Here is a 15,619-nt window from a genome sequence, read left to right as displayed (position 1 = left end):
CAGAGAAACAAAGGACTTATACAAAGAAAACTACAAAACACTACTACAAGAAACCAAAAGAGACTTACAAAAATGGAAGAATGTACCATGTTCCTGGAAAAAAAATTTTCTCACTGAAAAAAATTGAAGTTCAGCAAACTCTGTGCTTAATGGTTGTCAAAACTGTTGTACCCAAATCAGCCACAGACAAGAGCAGAGCTTTCAATGGAAATTTTAAAGAAGTAGGATCAAAATCCTGAAGCATTTCTTGGAAGAATTGTACCAGGCGATGAAACATGGCTTTACCAGTGTGATCCTGAAGACAAAGCACAACCAAAGCCACGGCTACAAAGAGGTGGAAGTCGTATAGTCAAAACAAATCAGACCTCAATAACAAAAGTCATGGCAAAAGTTTTTGAAAGGCACAAGGCATTTAGAAGGGCCAAACAATGGTAACATCTGCAAACTGTGAAAGTGTTTTGAGAAAGTCTGCCAAAGCTTTAGAGGAAAAACACCCGGAAAGGCTTCACCAGAGCACCCTTCTCCACCATGACAAATCTGCTCATTCCTCTCATCAAACAAGGGCAATTTTGTGAGAGTTTTTAAATGAAATCATTAGATATCCACCTTACATCTTACAGTCCTGATTTGGCTCCTTCTGACATCTCGACAGGACACAAGCAACTTGACAGAACACAGCAAACCACAACAATCTCAAGCGTGGCAACAATTATGAAGTTGGCCCAGGAGCAGGCAGTGTTTTGTTCTGTTGTGCATAGGGTCGGTATGAGTCGGTACCAATTCCATGGCACCTAACAACAACAGCAACAAAGTGTAAAATAAATGTTTTTAAAGTAGTGTCTTAGTTATTGTGAAGAATTACTATTAAGCTAGTCATAACCACAGCTGTTTTATTGCTGCTGTTTTGGCTATATTTCATTCATTATACTGTAGATGAAGAATACAAGAATGAAGTTACTTACCTTGAGCAGTTAATTCTTTTTTTAATAATAAAAAAAAAGCTTGGAAAACTAATCAGCAAACTAACTTTGCATCTTTTCACTAATTTACTTTTAACAATGAAACTTAACACTAGAAAATTTACTCTTATAGTGAATTTCTCAGAGAGCTAGAGATTGAGTAAAGTAAGTATACAGGAGATGTTGTTGTTGTTAGTAAGTGCCTTCAAATCAGTTCTGACTCATAGCGACCCTGTGTAGGGTTTTCAAGGAGCGACCTTGTAGTTCAAACTAACCTTGGGGTCTACCACACCAGGATTTCAAGGAGATAGGTTAAGCAAAATATCATATGTGGCACAGAGGCCTTAGTTTTGAAATATATCCTGTGTATTCCCTGGGTTGGGCGCACGGTTTTTGCATGGTTTTTGTTTGTTTGTTGTCTTTTTACATGTTTTTTGAGTACCAAACTTTAAGAGGTTGCAGAGTCTGGGTTGGAATTTCAGCTCTTTGAATTTTAGCTCCTTCATTTATCTGCTGTTGCTGTTAAATGCCAATGAGTCAGTTCCGAGTTGTAACGACCCTATATAGGGTTTCCAAGGAGCAACTACTGGGTTTGAACTGCCAATCTGGTGGTCCAGAGTCCAGTACTAATCCTACAGCACCATACCAGGAGTCTTTCATCTATCTAAGGAGATAATATCTATTTTCCAGAGTTGTTTCCATTACATGACATGATGTATGTAAAGTACTGGCTCAATGTCTGTACCTTACTTTGTGTTCAGTAAGCATACATTAAGTATCTGTTTATGTTCTGTTTAGTTTAGCGTCAAATCCCAGTGCTGACTTGAAACAGACCAAGGATCCTGAGGAACTTCTAAAATGGAATGATTTGAAGTGAACCAGAGTTCATGACTGCTTTAAATTTGAGAGTCTCACCTCATTTTAGGGGTTTTTTTGGTTGTTTTTTTAACTTAAATTTAAAAACTTTAAACATTCCCTTTAGTTTTTTTCTGTTAATATAAATTAGTTTCACCTGAAATACTACTTTGTAACTGTTTCTAATTAGTGTCTTCACATTTTATCAGAATTTAAATAAAATTCCTACTAGTTTAAATCAGTCACACATATAAAAAAGAAATAATTAACCAAATTATTAGTTTGCATAAATAAATAAGTATTCAGTACTTATTATACCTGGCACTGTCTGAAAGACTTTGTTTATAATAGTCATCTAACCACCCCATTGTTTCGTTCTGCTGTGCATGGAGTCGCTATGAGTCGGTTCCGACTCGATGGCACCTGACAACAACAACAACAACAACCACCCCATAAAGTATATGTTATTATTGATCCTATTTTATAGATGAGGAGAATGAGACCAAAATGAATTAAGTAATTTGCTGAATGGAAGAACAGATATTTATTATAATTCATTTACTGTTGACATGATAAAAATTAATCTGGAGAATAAAAGAGTAGTCCAGAGAGGTAAACCCTATATTGGTTTACCATCATATAAATCAGACAAGATTTAGAGACCTTTATAGTGTTTTCAATAAGAAATTTCAAATAGTCACCTTCTGGAATGTTATGTGTGTATTTTGATCTGCTCAAGTATAATAATACCTGCTTCCTTGGTAAGAAACAGATTTGTAAATCATGTACTTTGACCTTGGTTCCAGAAAAATGAAATGTATGATTTACAGTAGAAATAACAACTTTAAAGTATTGTTTGTTCTTCCTCAGATGGTATAATATATATTGTGAATTATATATTGTTTATAGATATAAATGTGCAAATTTTAATTTAATGCTTTACTAGAGAGTAATTTGAAGAAGAATTATAAAAGTTGTGATGTTAAGAGTTAAGAGCACACCAAAATCTAAAGTTTACTTTATACACATTTCAAATGGCATTTAACTTCTTATATCATTTGTATTTGTCTTGATCAATAATTTATAATAATAATATTAGAAGAGCATAAATTTTAAGAAGATGTGATAAGAAATAGAATTTATCATATCCCAATTTAGAAAGTATTCTTGTAGGTGCTGTGGAGCAGAGGGACTCACATTATGTAAATCCTTTCATATTAATATGTGCATTTAAAATTTTGTCTTACAGCGCAAGACTCATCAATTTTTTGTAAAATCATTTACTACTCCTACAAAATGTCATCAGTGTACCTCATTGATGGTTGGTTTGATAAGACAGGGCTGTTCATGTGAAGGTAAGAACAAAATGGAAAGAAATGTGAATTCCGATTCCTAAATTTACTATCTAAATTATAATTCAAATAACTTTATTCTCTTTAACAGATTGATAAAAAAATTTTTTGTCTTACGTAGTCATTTGCTTTTCCTGGGCTAACAAGGTTGGCACTAAACTGCTGAGCACCATGCTAAAATCTGCTGAATACTGGAAAAACTAGACAGATGGCTACATTTTTCAAGCGAGATGTATTTACATATATTTTATTCTGCATTTGTTTCGTTACCTAAGTGAATTTGTGGTACCAAAAAAATACCACTAACCTATATGACAAGAAGAATGAAAGTTATCCCTGAATCCGTTCAATTCATTTTAACCTTATTTTTTAGAGAACTTACCATTGAAAAGCTGGAGAACAGTATCTCTTCGAAAGTATGAAATGTCTGTCACTATACTTTAAAAGATATGTTATTCCTAATATTAATAGAACTTTTCCCCTACCCTTAAATTGCTTCAGCCATCATATGTTCATTGAATAACTGTTTCTATGTTCTGGGGCTACAGCAGCAAATGTGAGGAACAGGAACAGTCCTACCCTGGTGAGCTTACATTCTAAGAAATGAAGGCGAAAGGATCAGTGGTCATTTGAGCAGAAAACAAAGTCTTTTTGTGTGGGTGCCCCTTTAGTTTTTCTAGGACTTATGGCATTAAAATTATTTAAATTATGGTTGGATATATTATTTATTTTAGAGTGCTGTAGGATAAGTACTGGACTGCTAACCATATAGTTTGTGATTCAAACTCTGGAGCTGCTTATTGGAAACCCTATACAGGGTCATTATGAGTCAAAACCAACTCTATGGCACTTAACAACAACATATTATTTATTTATGAATGTTTTACAAATACACTCTTTTTTCATCCCGTAATATGGCACATCTTATGAAAAAGGCAAGAAAATAGTTGATTCAAATTCTAATACTAGTTTCTGTTTCTTAGCTCTTCCAGTCTTAATGTCAGATATATGTGCTTTCTTTATATAATATACTTGTAGTTAGCATGTATTTGAATACTTTGAGGAAAGGGCAAATTACTAGCATTCTATGTTTGCTTGTAACCAATGTGGAAAATCCAGATTGCATTGTCTAACTAGTCCATTACACACATGAGTTTAGAACAACAACAAAAAATTGGTCAGAGTTGAAAAGTAGAGATTTGAGAATTCTGAGTGTACAAAGTCATAAATATGGATAGTATTACCCAGAAAACACATGTGGAATGAAAAGAGAGCAAGGAGAGAACTTAGGAAACCTAATTAAAGGGAGTCAGGAAGAAAAGACAGCCAAGTAGTCTGAGTAGGAATCATCTATATTGTTAACTAGGAAGGTGTGACTGAAGTCAAACAAAGAGAGAATATATAGTTTTCAAGCCTTATCTCATTTCAAACTTAGACAGTACTAACAGTACTAATGTTTGTAAGGAGTCCTGGTGTGGTGCTGTGGGTTAATGCACCAGACTGCAAAGCCATTTGAACTGCAAGATCGGTTGTTAAAACTCACCAGCTACTCCTCAGAAACCCTATACAGGGTTGCTATTGGTCGGAATCGACTCAACAGCACTTAACAACAACAACAACGTTTGTAAATGTCCATTTTAAATCTATTTATCTGAAAAACTTCATGGCAACTACTTGGCTTAAGTTCCTTACCAATTTCTTTGGAAACTTTTTATTATGACTTGAGTGAAGGTTTATAGAGCAGATCATTGATTTTGTATTCAACAAATCACACTTTATTTCATCTCAATAATTGTAATCATCTCCATGTAGCAAGTTATCCCACTTCCTTCTTATGGCTCCTATTTCAGTCTACCTTATTTCCAAACCCCTCTAAATCATGTCCATAAATATGTTGCTTGAGCATACCTTATTAGTGTTGTTGTCCCCCTGTATACATATATAGAAGAAAATTGGAACATGAGGATGAGTTCCATTCCAGACCTGAAGGATGACCTGCTGAGGATCTTTCTGACCAGTAACCCCAGTCTTTTTAATAATTATGTTTCATTTCACATTGTCTCCCACTCTATCCGGGACCTTTTAATGTGATCTTTCAAAGCTGTTAGTAGTAGTAGCCGGCACCATTTAGTTCTTCTGGTCTCAAAGTCATGGAGACAGATGTTCATGTATTCCATTAGTCCATTGAACAAATTGATTCCAAGCTCCTTCAATTTCATCACTCTTCTTTCTTCTGTACATGGAGACACCAACAGTTGCACCATTGACGGCCACTAATGAGCTTTTAAGATTCCAGTTACTAATCACCAAAGTAAGATGTAGAACATTGTCTTTAGAGACTATGTTGTTCAAATTGGCCCCCAGGCCCAGCAACTCATTGTCTCAAGGTGTTTGACAGTATCTAAGAAGTTTTCATCATTTTGTTCACTGTATGTTCCACCACATGGGAGAAAGATGAGATTTTCTGCTCTTGTGAAAATTTAAAGCCTCAGAAACCCTATACAAAGTCACTATGAGTCAGAACCAACTTGACAGCACTTAACAACAACAACAAAAACAAATACTCAACCACGTCCATAGGTGTATTTGCAGCAAAGCTAATAACCACATACATATATCCTCTGTCAAATCTTTATTTGTGTTTGGGTACTCTCCCTCCCGTATCCATTCAGCCTGTGTACCTGTCCATGTATCTACCCACAGAACACTGTTTCTCCAAGGTTGTATATACAACAGTATTTTTACCTCTATCCCCTTTAACTTTCTTTTTTTACATAATTTTTAAATTGTGAATTGAGTGATAATTTACATGGGGAAACATCAGTTTTACACTCATCATTTCATTGCAATGATTACAGTCTCCTCCATGCATCATCATTCAACAGTATTTTCTTCTATTCCCTCTGTTTTGTGGGGGAGGGGGAGGGGTGTACACAAAAACACTCCGGAATATATAATCATTTCAACAACACATCAAGGGCACATTCTGCAAGCGTGCCTCCTGGCCACCAGCACCTGGCCTCCAGCACACAGGCTTTCTCTTTCCATAAGTCTAGAGTCCTTGGCTGCTCGCTCTCTCTCCATGTCCTCATCTCTGTCTCCATCTTGGGTGTCACTGCTTCTCTGGATAGGGTGCCACATTCCACTCGTGCTCTCCTTCTTTGATAGTCCTAGGGTCCTTTGTTCCTGGACTGTAAGATTAACTACTCCCCCCTTTATATTATAAAACTTCTACTTTTACAGTTGTGATAGTAGCAATTAGTCATGATAACAATCACTCACTACTGAATCATAAGAATCTTATCCCCATTTTTTTTCACCAGACCTGTCTAGACAACATGAATACTATTCAGTGGGGATTCTGCCCTCCCCCACACCCTCTGAAACTACACTCCCTCTTGAAAACTTGTATGCCAGTCACTTCGCGCCTTTATAACCCCCACCATTTTAGGTAGCCAATGTCTAAGTTGCTCATCCCTATCAACCCTGTATATAGAGGGGATAGGATTGATCCTTGATGTGAAGACTCCTTCACTCTCAGTATTTTGAACTACTACATCCATAATTATAGGTCAAGTTCATCAAATTGTAGCAATTTACACGTTTCCTTTATTTAAAAAAAATTTTTTTTAATCTTCCTCTAATTGAGTTCTGATTATCAGCCATCAAAACTATGTTGAATGGGTACTGTCTACAAGTTTGGCTGATCTTGTGTGTCTCCGCTTACTTCATATCAGCTGGACACTTCGCTTTCAGCTTTAGCTCTCTATGGCTGTGTCCTTGTCCATGGATTCAGGAGTTCCCAGGTATCACCACACTTCAGACCAACCAACCCTTCCTCTTCTTTCCCTCATATCCAGGTCAACAAAAGTCTATGGAACATGATCAAACTCAGCCCATATCTTCATTGCTGCCTTTCCCCCTTTTCTACTCACCAGAAGATCAACATGGTTACCAGCAAGCTTACATGCCTGCTCAAGTGTACCCTTTGTGTTTCAGTCTTGGATTGGGGTTTATCCTGAAGGAACTTAATTGCTTACCTTAATGGTTCCCCAGCGAACAACTTGCTTGTTCTTGTAATAACCAATCTTAATACTGCCATTTTTGTTTTGGATTTTTCCTGTTAATATTTCTTTCAAGAAGTTCCAGGCTGGTCTGTGTATCCTTTCAAGTGGGACTATCCCACCTCAGAAGGTTCTGGATGGGGCTCAGGAGTCCACCTAAAGTCCTACAGACTACAGAGGCTCCATAGGAAGCCTATTTCACTGGGCAAGTTGTAGAACCCCTTTTTTAGTCAATTATAGGCTGAAGACAGATTTACAAGCTTTCCGTAATCATATTTAGAAGTACTTCTAAATATATAACTTATAACTGTTAAGAGTTACCTGCTTCCTCTACCTATTCTGCATTTCCTTTGTCCTTGGCCAACACTTCAGCTTTGCCTGCTGGCGTGACCTAAACCTTCATTCCTGAAGGTGCCTGAGCTATTAGTTGTTGTTGTTGTTAAATGCCATCGAGTTGATTCCGACCCATAGCGACTCTGTATAGGGTTTCTGAGGAGCAGTTGATGAGCTTGAACCACTGACCTTGCAGTTCAAACAGCTTTGCAGTCTGGCACATTAATCCACAATGCCACACCATGACTGGGTTACTGTAGTTTACCATTAACTTTAATCATAGGACATGGTAGTACTGTCCAGTAATCCCCAAAAGTCTAATTATTTCCTTTTCCCCAGTGAACGGGCTGTAGAGCCCTTTGGAAGAAAGGCTGGAAGAAAAACTAACAGCTGGCATGGGAGTAGGGTTCGTCCTCAAGTGGATCCAACCACCCCTTCATTCAAAGGGTTGTGGGTCTATAAACTGGCTCCCATCTGGGAATTGAATGAGAGGCTGTGACTCTCTTTTCTGGTGATTCAAGTTACACTGCTGTTCACTTGACCCAGAATTCTTCCTCTTGTATAAATCAAGTAAATATTTAGTAGGTTTCCCATCTGTCTCTCTCCTGGAGACATCCTGCCTAAATTAGCAAATGCCATAAGTCCACAGGAGTCAGACTATTCTGATTACTACTTTGATCCTGCTGTCTATTGTATTGACCAACCTTATCTTTATTGATTAACTGCTGTCATTTGGCTCTTACCACCATAGGGTCCAATCACCCCCATTGTAGTTGTTGTTGTTAGGTGTCATCAGGTTGGTTCTAACTCACAGCAACCCTATGCACAACAGAGCAAAAGACTTCCCAGTCCTTTGCCATGCTCATAGTCATTGTTAAGCTGGAGCCCATTGCTGCTGCTACTGTACCAATCCATCTGGTTGGAGGTCTTCCTCTTTTTCACTGACCCTCCACTTTAATAAGCATGATGCCCTTCTCTAGGGACTGGAGCTAGGTGTCTAAATTCATTTAGGGCAGTTCCTACTGTCAAATATGGCTTATACAAACTCGCAATCAGCAGTCTTCAAGGAGGCTGGGGCTTCCTTCACAAATGTGTTCCTAACTGTTGTAAAAGATGTGTCCTCTGGGCACTCCATGTGTGGGTTTATGGGTTTATCCTGATAAATCCAGTCTAACATGCCAATGCCTGAAGATGCCTCCCTCTACAGAATACCAAAGCAGGTCTGGTACTTGAACTTGATTGCATGTAGGCCACCATGCAATCCTTGTTTCAATAAACCAACCAAATAAAATATTAGATCCTCTCCTAACCGCTGAAGCTGAAATACTGAATGGAGCATATGTACTTTTTATTATTGTTGTTAAGTGCTATTGAGTCACTTCTAATTCATAGCAACCTCGTATTGGGTCTCTAAGGAGTGGCTGGTGGATTTGAAAAACTAACCATGTGGTTAACAGTCCAGTGTTTATCCCACAGTGCTCCACCAGGACCCCAAAGAGTAGTTAGAAGTGGAATTTGAACCCATACCTCCAGGGGAAACTGCTTCCTGAATAAAGTACCTTAGGCCACTTGGCCATCCTGACCTTCTAGTATCCTTAATGGGCCCATATCAATAAACTCAGACTGATTCCACCCTATGTTCTTTGCACCATTATCCCATACCCTTAATAGCCATTCCCATACATATTCTCTACATTTTTGTAAATCAAAAATCACTCTTTTAGAGTGTAGTGTACTTCTTGTTGGGTCAAAATTTGTACTTCATCTTTTGGGTTTTACTGGGACTTAAGTTTAGTTATAGGTCTAGACGCTGTAATTGGTGGAGGTGTTTCCTGGGAACATTCAGCAATGTTTGGCAAGATATCTACCTTAGGAGATTCCCCAGACAGTACCTCAGACATCATCTCAGAAGTCACAGATGGGTTAATCTCATCAAGTGTGGGCAGTGGGGATACTGTTTTATTGGTAATGGATCGACAGACAAAGATGAAGTAATCTTTACATATGGGAGGGGTGGGGCAAAAGTGATTCAATGGAATTTACAGGCTCTTTGTCTCCAGCTTTCTGATTATCTGCCCATATGTCCCCATTCCAAGTTTCAGCATCCCATTTCTTCCCAATCATAGCCCTCAGTTTAGAATCAGACACCATTCCAACTTGGGAATTCAGCGGCTGTTGTAATTCAGCCACTCTTACAACAAGACTCTGGCAATATCAGCTGTGCTACTGCAAGAAATAAACTTTCTTTCAGAGTACATGGAAAGTTTGAGGTCTTTTATGTGGCACTTGACCCTCCACTTTAATAAGCATGATTCCCTTCTCTAGGGACTGGAGCCCTTAGTGCGTCTTTCTTTTACCAGTTGCTCTGTTGTAGGTAGAACCAACCAACCGACTTTTCTGTACTTCTCATCCTGACAAAATTGCATTACAGTATCATACACAACATCACCAAGAGCCTTGTTTCTCTCCATTATGTGATCGACTGACTGGTGGTGATACTTTACATATTAATATTGACAGCTCACATCGTGGATTATCCACCCCCTCTTTATTAGTGGAGGCAGAGTTATCAGTACCTTTAAAATTAGTCAAACTTGAGGATCATTGTAAAAACTCATCCTACAATTTTGTTTTTCTAGAACCACTGTCAGTACCAAATGTCTTAGGCTGGGGGATAACATGACAATTTCCTGAAGTCTTTGGATTCCCTTCCTCTATAGAATACCAAGATCTGGTACCTCAACTTGATATTTATAGGCCCCTGCACAGTCCGTGCTTCAGTGAACCAACCAAATAAACTATCAGATCTTCTCTTAACCTCTCAAACTGAAACTCAAATAAAGTATATGTGCTTGTTACTGTTAAGTGCTGTAGAGTCAATTGTGACTCAGGGCAACCACAACTCAACTGCCAAGCTACATCTCAACTGTCAAACTACTGGGAATCCTGGTCCAGTCAAGTTAGCACAAAACTTTAACTTTTACAAGCACCATACCATTTTCCACAGTGGTTGCATGATTTTCAGTTCCACCAGCAATGTAGGAGGGTCCCAGTCTCTGTTTTCAGTATTTTTTAACTGTGCTATTAATGCTGGGTTGAGATAATATCTCACAGTCATTTTGATGTACATCTTTCTAATTGCTGATGATTTTCAACATTTCTTCAAAGGGTTGTTGGCTGCCTGAATATCTTTGGTGAAGTGTTTGTTCATGTACTCTGCCCATTTTTTTGCATTATATCTATAGAGTGCTTTGAGTAATGTTGACATTTTCATAGTGTTGTCTTACTATTCATTAGCATGTATGAGGGTGAACAAAAAATTTTCTTGTCTTCTTCTTATATAGAGGTATTATAGTTTTCTATAAACTTTAAATATTAGTCCTTTGTCTGATAAATCATTGCAAAAAAAATTTTCCCAGTCTGTGGGCTCTCTTTTTACTCTTTTGATAGACATAAGTATATAATTTTGGGGAGGTTCCAGTCATCTCTGTCTCCAGCTGTTTGTCTGTGTTTAGTTATTTTTGATATGTTGTTTATTGTTATGTGCCGTGGAGTCAATTCTGACTCATACCAACCCTGTACAGGGTTTCTGAGGCTGTAAATCTTTACGGGAGCAGAAAACCTCATCTTTCTCCCGCAGAAGAGCTGGTAGTTTTGAACTGCTGACCGTGAGATTGGCAGCCCAATTAGTAACCACTACACTACCAGAGCTCCTTATGTTTGATATGTACTAATACACATATCAGAGCCCCAAAGTTTGTCCTGTTTTTTCACTGATCATCTTTATTTATTTATTTATTTTTTTTTAATTGCATGATCATTTACATGGGAGAACACCAGTTTTACACCATTGTTTCATTGCAGTGATTACAATCTCCTGCATGCATCATCACTCAACAATACTTGCTTCTATTCCCTCTGTCATCGTTTTTTGGGGAGGGGGCAATGTACACAAAAACACTCAGGAATATATAATAATTTAAACAACCCAAGGGTACATTCTGCAAGCCTGCCTTCTGGCTACCAGCACTAAATCTTGCTCTTTCCATGAGTCTAGAGTCCTCAGCTGCCCCCTCTCTCCATGTCCTCATGTCTGCCTCCATCTCTGGTGTCACTGCTTCTCTGGATAAGGTCCCGCATTCTGCTTGTGCTCTTCTCCCTTGATGGTCCTAAGGTCCTCAGTTTCTGGACTGTAAGATTAACTACACCCCTGTTTTTGTTATAAAACTTCTACCTTTACAGTTATAACTGTCACAGTTAGTCATGGTAACAATTACTCACTATTGAATCATAAGAATCTGTTCCCCATATCTTTTTACCTCACTGATGATTTTTATAGTTCTAGGTTTTACATTTAAATCTTTAATCTAGATTGAGTTTGCTTTTGTGTATGGTGTTGAGATATGGGTCTTGTTTTATTTCAAATGGAATTCCAATTTTGTCAGCACCTTTTGTTGAAGAGACTGTCTTTTCCCCATTTAATATGTTTTATCCTTTTGTCAAAGATCAGCTGACTGTATTTACTTCTGGGTTCTCAATTCTGTTCCATTGGTGTATGTATCTTTCATCATAGCAGTATCAGACTGTTTTAATCACTGTGACTGATTTTGAGATCAGGAAGTGAGAAGCCTCCACCATTGTTCTTTTTCTAAAGTAATGCTTTACTTACTTAGGTCTTGTTCCTTTTCATATAGTTAGTTATCAGCTTTTCCATTTCATTAAAGAATGATGTTGAAATCTGGGTTGGGATTGCATTATATCTATAGATTGCTTTGAGTAGTGTTGACATTTTCACAGTGTTAAGTCTTATTATCTTGAGCATATATGAGAGTGAATCAAAATTATCTGCACTCTGGTTATATTAAAATGCCCATCTGTGTCCACGGCTGATGACAACATTGAAGCATGCACAGGAAATGGTTCTTTCAAATAGATGAGTGACAGTGGATTATATGGCAAATCATTTCCCAATCAGCCATGACCCTGCCTATGAAATAATCCATGACAGACTTAGGTTTCAAAAAGTTTATGTGAGTTGGGTACTATCTTAGGCTGGGTTCTCTAGAGAAGCAAAACCATTGCTGTATCTATATATATCTCTATCTATGTCTGTATCTATATATTTATATGTGTATATATGTGTGTGTGTGTGTGTGTGTAATATATATATATAAAGGAGCTCTGGTAGTGTAGTGGTTATGAATCGGGCTGCGAACCACAAGGTCAGCAGTTCGAAATTGCCAACTGTTCTGTGGGAGAAAGATGAGGCTTTCTGCTCCCGTCAGGGTCGCTATGAGTCGACTTGTTGTTGTTGTTGTTGTTGTTATGTGCCATGGTGTCAGTTCCGACTCATAGCGACCCTGTACAGGGTTTCCGAGGCTGTAAATCTTTACAGGAGCAGGATCAACTGTCAACGCTCGTGGAAGCAACAGTCAAGAGATCAGACGATGTATTGCATTGGGCAAATCTGCTGCACAGGAACTTTTTAAAGTGTTGAAGAGCAGAGGTGTCAGTTTAAGGACTTAGGTGCACCTGACCCAAGCCATGGTATTTTCAATAACCTCATATGGATGTGAAAGCTGCACAGTGAATAAGGAAGACCGTAGAAGAATTGATGCTTTTGAGTTGTGGTGTTGGAGGATAATATTGACAGTGCCATGGGCTGCTAAAAGAACCAATAGATCTATTTTGGAAGAAGTGCAGCCAGAGTGCTCCTTGGAGGCCAGGATGGCTAGGCTTCGTCTCTCATACTTTGGACATATTGTCAGGAGAGAACAGTCGCTGGAGAAGGATGTCATGTTTGGTAAGGTGGAGGATCAGAGAAAAAGAGGAAGACCCCCAACGAGATGGATCAGCCAGGTGGCATCACTGATGATGTCAAGTGTGACAGCGGTAGTGAGGTTGGCCCAGGATCGGACATTGTTTCGTTCTGTTGTGCATGGGGTCGCTATGAGTCGGTTCCGACTTGATAGCACCTGACAACAATAACAACAATATATATGTATATATATATATGTATATATACATATATATATATATGTATATATGTATATATACATATATATATATACATATATATATATGTGTGTGTGTGTGTGTGTATATATATAACAAAAAGAGAAGTTTATATCAAGGAAATGGCTCACAGTTGTGAGACAAAAGAGTCCCAAGTTCAGGTCAGTTGAACCAAGATTGGCAGGTGGCTTATTAAGGCAGGAATCCCAAGTCAGGGCACAGAGTAGAACCTTTGCACTGGAGCAGAGGTGGCAATAGGTAACAGTTGACCAAGGCTTGGGCACCGGCAGCATGGAACACACGAACCAGGGCAATACAAACAGGCATGCAGGGCCCTCCAAGGGGCATCTGGTTTTATAGGAACACTCAGTGGACAGGCCCAGCAGGTAAACACACAATAGAACAGGCCGCTGTCTCATGTTTAAAGAAATGGAGGTTGGAGGACAACCCAGATGCAAGATCCAGACCCAGAAGGGAAGAGAGCCAGTCTTTCCTGTATTAACTATTTCCATCATATTGGGAGCAGGCTACACCCTCAAGGAAACATCCTTTCAATTGATTGGTTGCTCATAGTCAGTCATCATAGATTTAACTATCAACTGCCAAACAACTGGGAATCCTGGCTCAATCAAGTTAACATAGCACCTATCACAGACCAGAAACAACTCACAAAAGAGCTTAAACATAAGCGTTTGGACATCTGCAAACTAAATTTTGACCAGTGTTTGAAGGAAGATAAAAGTTCCTATAAAGAAAAACAAAGCAGATGGGAGAACAATTGGGCAGGTTTGCATGGGCTAAGTGGGACAGAGGGAAATAATGATATATGCACAACCTTGGAACAACAGGGCTCTGGGATACAGAGACATGGTTGGAATGGGCAAAAGGGGGGAATAATGTTAAGATGCTTGGCTGTCTTTTGAATCTTGGTTTCCCTTGCATACCATTATAAAATAGACACTGGAGGGAGAGAGAAAGGGTTAGCCAGAAATATCACCATAGAAAGCTTGTAAGTCCGTCTTCTGCCTATAACTGATTGGAATACCTAAAATGGGGATACAATGTGCCCAGTGAAGGAGGCTTCCTGCACAGCCTCTGCATTACATGAGACCATAGGTGGAATCCTGAACAGCATCCAAAATCTTCTGAGGTTGGAAATTTCCACTTGAAAGGACAAGCAGACCAGCCTGAAGCAGCTAGAAGAACAGAAGATGCTCCTTGAAAGAAAGACTGACAGTAAAAATACAAAACGATATAGGTAGACCGACTGATTACTACAAGAACAAGCAAGTTGCCTGCCCAGGAAATATCAAGGCAAGTGGTTGGGTCCCCTCAGGGCAAAACCCTTTCCAAGATTAAGACTCAATGGGAATACACGTCCTGATTGGTGACCACGTTTGATAAGGGGAAATGAGGGAAAAACAGCAATGAAGCTGTGAGCTAAGCCCTACAATGTTCAATAGACTCCGGTGAACCCAGTTGGAGACCTGGTTGGCCAGCAGTGTTGCAAGACCTGGAGACTCTTTGGCCCAGAGTCAGTGACATAGTCACAGAGGATTCGAGTGGAGAGTGAAGCGTCCAGCTGATAAAAAGAGAGGACATATGTACAAGAACACCCACACTTACAAATAATACCCATTTGGTCTGGCTTCAATGACTGGATGACAGAGCTCAACTAGAAGAAAGAAGAGGAAAAAAAGAATAATCTGATACAATTTGATGAACTAGACCTACACCTATGGATTCAGTAGCTCAAAAGAGGGAACAAATCCTTACAGCAAGAATCGTTACCACCCCCTGCATACACAGAGTAGACAGGGATGGGCAACTTGGACATTGGCTACCCAAAATGGGGGGGGGGGCGCTACAAAGGCAAAAAATGACTGGTTTACAAGCTTTCAAGAGAGAACCTAGATTCAGAGGCATGAACGAAGGAAGAATCTCCACTGAGTAGAATCCAATCTGTCTAGGCAGGGCTGATAAAATGAAATGCATATGGGTCTCTTTTGATACAATAGTGAATAATTGTTATCAGGACTGT

General features: G+C 38.8%; 1 protein-coding gene across 3 annotated transcripts in view; it reads left to right on the top strand.

Moving 5' to 3' along the window:
• The window catches only part of CDC42BPA (CDC42 binding protein kinase alpha (DMPK-like)), a 628,044-nt gene that overhangs the window by 553,671 nt on the left and 58,754 nt on the right, over window positions 1-15,619 (top strand). For all 3 annotated transcript variants that reach the window (XM_006871264.1, XM_006871263.1, XM_006871265.1), the window contains one exon: window positions 3,064-3,169. In XM_006871264.1, coding sequence (XP_006871326.1) covers window positions 3,064-3,169 — 106 coding nt within the window. The remainder of the gene's footprint in view (window positions 1-3,063; window positions 3,170-15,619) is intronic.

This window comes from Chrysochloris asiatica, unplaced genomic scaffold (assembly GCF_000296735.1).
Source record: "Chrysochloris asiatica unplaced genomic scaffold, ChrAsi1.0 scaffold00165, whole genome shotgun sequence".
In the NCBI taxonomy this organism is placed as follows: Eukaryota; Metazoa; Chordata; class Mammalia; order Afrosoricida; family Chrysochloridae; genus Chrysochloris; species Chrysochloris asiatica.
This window is presented reverse-complemented; position numbering and strand designations above follow the sequence as displayed.